The following is a 6,011-nucleotide window of genomic DNA, read 5'->3' as shown; positions in this document are numbered from 1 at the left end:
CCTTGATTTATTCAGTTGGAGTAGCGTTGATCACATTTCAGATTCTGTCAAGTCTAAAAAAAAAACAAAAAACAAAACAACCACAAACTTAAGTACTGGAAAAAAAGACCCAAACCAAAGGAATATTTTTTAAAAAATCCCAAGTTTAAATCTGTCCATTCCACTGCAAAGAAATATTTAGTTTATTCACAAAGAGAATGACATTAAGGCATTTATTTCACAAATTCCTTCTTAAATGTATTAAAACTCCAGCAATTATTAATGACAAACTCTGACTAAATGTGTTACTTTAGTGTTCATATGTGGATTTTTACGTAAGTAGGTTAATATTAAACTTTTCATAAAAAGCAATTGATTTTTTTTTTTTAAAAACACAAGGATGTTTAATTGTTTTAAAGATCTGATTACACCCTGCTCACCCATACACACACTAGCCTCTGTACTTCATCAGGTGATTGTAAAATTATGCAATAAAGAAAAAAGAATCATCATTCAAAGCCAAAAGTTTGACTTCACTTAATTAGGTGATTTGCAGCAATCTGCCACGAGGATTCCGTCAATCTGTCAGCATGATCGTCCTCCTGTTCAAACCGCCTCAGAGACACTTACTCTGGGCTCCTCCTAATTAGAAATTCATTGAAATTTATGAGCGCCTGTAATGAATTATTGAGTTCTGTATCCTCGGATGAATGCCATTAAGAAAGTTTAAGCGAGCGAATTTCTTGCAGGCCTTTTTAGTGTGTCTTTGTCCAGTTTTTGTCTGGAAACTAACACGGTATGTGTCTCCCTCTGGTGGGGAAAAGGCATTTCTCCAATGGTGCAGAATATTCTCCAATAAGACAGCAGTGTTTATCCCAACAACTCCTTTAATGAGCAACGTACAAAATTCATTTAGTATAAAGGTAACCTTTAACAGGATACACAACAGTATGGAGCATGACTATAAAATGAGACTACACAACACTTAGATGTTTACTACTCGTCACAAAAAGAATCACGCGGACAGAGCACCAACTTTACTGTGACAAATATACTATTGGGACTTTGAAAAGCCATCCAATGGAGCATTTTATTGTTTGTATTGTATTATATTAAAAGCTGCAAACACAAATCTTCCAACCAGCGAGCCAGTTTGGTCTGAGGTCACTCTGTAGATGCTTTACCTTGTTCTGCCTTGTTGTGACTTCGCATATGGATTTTCAGGTTGTGCGAAGTGTAAAATCTTTTATCACACGCAACACATTTGTAAGGTCTTTCTCCGCTGTGGATCCGCTTGTGTTTAGCAAGTCCTGATTGGATGCGGAAGCTTTTACCGCACAGTGGGCAGAGGTACGGTCGCTCGTTGGTGTGAATACGCTGATGGACTTTAAGCCTTTGCAGTGTGATGTAGTCTTTCCCACAGTCCTTGCAGTGATACGGTCTTTCGCCTGTGTGCAGCCGTGAGTGGACTAAAAAAGCTCCGCCGTGAGCAAAAGCTTTTCCGCATTCACTACACAGGTACGGCTTCTCACCTTTGTGCAGTCTGACGTGTTGCGTAAGCCCGTACGGCTGCTCAAACTTCTTATCGCAGAACTTGCAGGCATAAGGACGTTCCCCGGTGTGAAGACGCAAATGTGTTTTTAAAACTTTGGGACATGAAAGCCCTTTGCCACAGTAGGAGCAAATGTAAGGTTTGTCTTTGGTGTGAGCCTGATGGTGCTGCTCCAGTCGACGCTTAGTCTCGAAAGTCTTGTCGCATTTGTCGCAGCGATGCAGCTGCTTCAGCGGCTTCAGTGTCGGGTGTTCGGCCCTCAGATGACGTCTGAATGATTGTTTTTTCATGAAGCTCTTACCACATGCAGGACAGGTGTGGTATTCAGTTTCCTCTGGAGTCGAGCTCAAGTTTAACTGTTCAACTCTGCAACTCTCCTTGACACTTCGGGCTCCAGGCTCCTCTTCCTCAGAGAGCGGGGTCACGAACACACTTGGCAGGGAGACGATGCTTTCAGGGACTGAGATGCTGGCAGGATCTACGAGTAAAAGAACTTTTTAGCATGTATTTTAAACATCGCTGGTTAAGTACAGACTTCCTGTTCTGGCTGAGTGGAAGATAGTTGCACCTCTACCTTTCAACCAGAATAATATTTCTTCTTCCATGCTACACTCCTCCACAAGTTCAGTAAAAAGTAATTTTTGCGTAATCCCGCTATCAGACTAAAGGCATCTATGTGAAGACAGCAACAGTGTAGTTTAGTTTGGCATTTTTGGGGAGTCTACTACTGCTCATTGCTGTTACCTGCCATATGATCGTCTTCAGAATCCAGCGAGGAAGAGAGCGGTGACAGTCCACTCTCCAGCAACCGTAAGTTTGATGGATCAGCTTCAGTGGAGCTGTTGTCAGTCTCTTCATCCCCGCTGCCTCCTCCATTCTCATCTATTATGGTAGCAACATGATCCCCTACTGATGTCCGTTGAGACGCGAGAGCAGACAAGATTGTATCTGACATGAAGGAGAATTCACCTGGAGCAGAGAACATTCTGGCTGGATTAACTGCTGCTGAGTGATGCTAATATGAACAAAAATATTTTTTTGCGGTAACTTACTGTCAAAATCAATATCCATCAATAATTAGAACAAGGAATATACACAATAATATCTGTTCTAAACCTGACAGCTTTAATGTGGGTAGGACACGAAACAGCATTGCTTTCAGCGCTGACGTGAGAATACACTTGTTTTTTTCCCGGTAATTATTTAATCACTGTTGTTCGAATTGTTTGTTTCAGGAAAAAAAAACTCAACATAATGGGCTGTTGGCCAAGTTTGTCTCCAGTTTGAGTACATGCTACATTCGCATTACACTGAAAATGTCAGAATCAGTCCAGCAAGCATAAACCATCCATATGATTTGGAATTAAGGAAAAATGTAACTATTTTAAATTCATAACTTTAACATGTGAATATCATCATCTTTTTGAACAAATAATATTGACACTGGTAAATATCAGCAATCTGATAAATCCGTGGTAAAATATCGGCACGAGATATCCGCAAAAATGCAATGCGGGGCCTCCCTAACATCCCATCAAACAAAATGTTAACGAATTTATCAATAATAAAAAGGTTATAATAAGTCCAAATGATCAACGTTTACTTTTAGTCAACTTTTGCCGCTGTTTCTGCTGCTGTAGAATCTTTTTCAAATCCTCCCAATCAGAGACAAACTGCTCAAACTGGAATTCAAAGGAAGACAGGTCAAACATGGAGGACACCTGGGGAAGCGGAGGACAAAATACACAAATACAAGAAATTATACTTCCATCTCAACTTACACAGGACGGGCTGGACGCAGGAAACTAATATTCAAACCGCTATCTGAATGGTGCAAATTAATCGGAAGAAATTTGGAATTATTAACAATTAATATGCCATTATAACACAGTTATAACAGTGGATATGTCATGATCTGTTAAGGGATAAATTTCCTGTGTTTTGGGTTTTTTTATGCAGTTGTGGATACTGGTGTTTAGCATCTGCAGAGCTGAAAAGTTCTTCATTGTACACTGATACAAGCCAGTACTTCTCAAAACTATTTACCTGTACGAGTAAGTGCATGGATGTTAAACTACCAACTACACAAATCTTACTTATATAGTACACAGCTTAACAGTTTAACAACCAAGGCTTTTCACTCACTTTTGAGAAACTTGGAATTGAGAGAAACTCTTCCAATCTGTAGAAAAACTCCCACAAAAGGATCTGCAACATGGTGTCAAAACGGTCTCCATACAGTTCTGGGAAGATCCCCTTTAACATGAAAGAAATGGCATCAATTATTTAAATTATTGTAAGTACATAAATATATTAAAGATGCTTACTGAAAAAGAAAATAGATAAAAGTTGTAGCACCTTGAGAAATTTCTCCTTTTTGTATTTGTCATCCAATAATGTTTGAACCAGCTCAACAAAAGCGGACTTTGACGTCTCCACCTCGCCGTCTTGGCTCTGCCGGGAAGCCCAGAAGAAGTACACTTTAATAAATATATGATCACTTCTGTATTCAGGAGTTTAAAATCACATGCCAACGGATTAAACATAGACCCGCCCACCTCTTCCTCCTGGCATTTTGATGGTTTCCTCTGGAAAATATTGAGATGCGCCTGAATAGCATCACGGTCAACAGGATCCTCCTGCTTTAGAAAATCCAATATGATCTGTAAGCACATATGCATTAATTTAGAAACTTGTGTTCAGTAGTGATGGTGGTCTTTAGTTCACAATCACATCTTGTTTCTCGTGTCCTGGGTGGTGCCTGCTCACCCGAGCTGTCAGCCCCAGCAGCAGTTGAGTCCTCTGCTTGTAGTCCATCAGCTCTGGAACCACATCTGTTACCAAGGTGATGAGTTCAACCAGTTTACCATACTGGTCCACATCTCGCACCAGGACCACCTGCCACATCTGTGCGGACATCAACCTCAGCGGAGGAACCATGAGGCGCAGGGAGGACAGAGGAAGATGAGGGTCTGACATTACATGTAATAAAATAAATAAATGTGATCATTATAGAGGCCAGTCTGGGAAAACCAGGATGGTTTAACAGCAGAAGCAAGCATGTAAACACTCATGAACCTCTAATTACAAGCAGCATGAACGCAGAGATAGTTTAACAGATCCTTATATATATATATATATATATATATATATATATATATATATATATATATATATATATTTATATATATTTATATAATAGTGTATATAGTATATATTGATATTTACTGCACATGCACAGTTGCATGTATGAAATGCTAGAAAGTAACCTTGCTTTTATAAACCTGGAGATTCAGAAAAGTATCACATTAAAAAAATCACATAAGAGGAAAATGCAAACCTCGAAATCTCGCCATTTTAGTTCACGAACAGCAGATTTATCTATTGTAGTCAAATGCAGCAGTTTAATGCTGACGTTTCTCTTAATCCTTCATTTTCATCATGGAATCCTCATACGTACTATATTCTATATTTCACACATGCATACACGGTTTTAATGCAGTAGAGTCTAGTTGAATTAAATTATCGTTACAGTAAAGAAGTCCTAATATCCGGTCCAGTCCATCAAAACAAGCGTCTTCTTCTTCTGTGGGTTTTTTTATGTCGCATTACCGCCACCTATCGGATACGTGCCGTAAAAACTATTTCAAAAATAATCCCAAAACCCTGCTCATCGAAAAAAGGTCCCATTCAAAAAATGTATGCTGGTGTGGTTTATGTTCCATTATTGTGATTAGTTTTTTCGTTTGCGTTTTTTTTTTTTAAATATTTCATATAAGTGAGAGAATGATTGTGGGGCTGGATGTTTCATTGTAATTTCCACAAAACTGAATTTAACATCAAAGTTTCTTCGGTTTATTATCCTAAAGCTCTTTAAAACCTGTGCTTTTACCATTTTCTATGAGTGATCCGAGCTTCATAATGCACGCAAATACCATTTCAAATTACTTTTATACTGTGGGACGCCGAAGGTTTTGTTTTATTTTTTCAAAATAAAAGCCCCTCCTAAAAAAAAAAAAGCAACTGCATTTCAAACATTTTACACACACTCCTTTGTCTCATACGAAGAGGATTTTATATATAATGCAGCATGTTGCGGAAGCAAACCTATTTTCTCACCGTTTAGCAACTTGATTGATTATATTGATTTATAATATTGATAATATTGATTTTTAATATTGAATATAAAGAATCACTAATTCTCGTGTATGCGCAATTATTCCCTGGTTGTTTTATCTGATTGGTACATTGTATATATTTAGATAAACTGTTGTATTTAGTTAACTTGTAACTGTAAAATGAAATCAAAATGAATGAACTGTACATAGCCTGGAATCAATTAGCGTTAGAGCTACACATTTACTGTCATGAATATTAACTTGGTGAACTGAACATTTTACAGACATTAATGAGGTCTCATACTGGGGCAAAAGACTTCTAAGGTCTTTTTTGTTGTTTTTACCAGGTCCAGAGCTGAACT

General features: G+C 38.2%; 1 protein-coding gene across 1 annotated transcript; it reads right to left on the bottom strand.

The window, feature by feature from the left end:
- LOC147262889 (uncharacterized) lies at positions 1-5,248 on the bottom strand. Its single transcript, XM_086202467.1, has 9 exons — positions 4,872-5,248; positions 4,301-4,503; positions 4,090-4,194; positions 3,890-3,985; positions 3,677-3,787; positions 3,135-3,252; positions 2,276-2,500; positions 1,164-2,009; positions 1-53 (listed from the first exon to the last, which is right to left on the bottom strand). The coding sequence occupies exons 1-9, from the start codon at positions 4,885-4,887 to the stop codon at positions 31-33; spliced, it is 1,743 nt and encodes a 580-aa protein (XP_086058593.1). The 5' UTR covers positions 4,888-5,248; the 3' UTR covers positions 1-30.
- Positions 5,249-6,011: the final 763 nt, after the last annotated feature.

The sequence above is a fragment of the Aulostomus chinensis genome, chromosome 4 (assembly GCF_037954235.1).
Source record: "Aulostomus chinensis isolate RoL2024-O1b breed Wild chromosome 4, RoL_Achi_v1.0, whole genome shotgun sequence".
NCBI lineage: Eukaryota > Metazoa > Chordata > Actinopteri > Syngnathiformes > Aulostomidae > Aulostomus > Aulostomus chinensis.
This window is presented reverse-complemented; position numbering and strand designations above follow the sequence as displayed.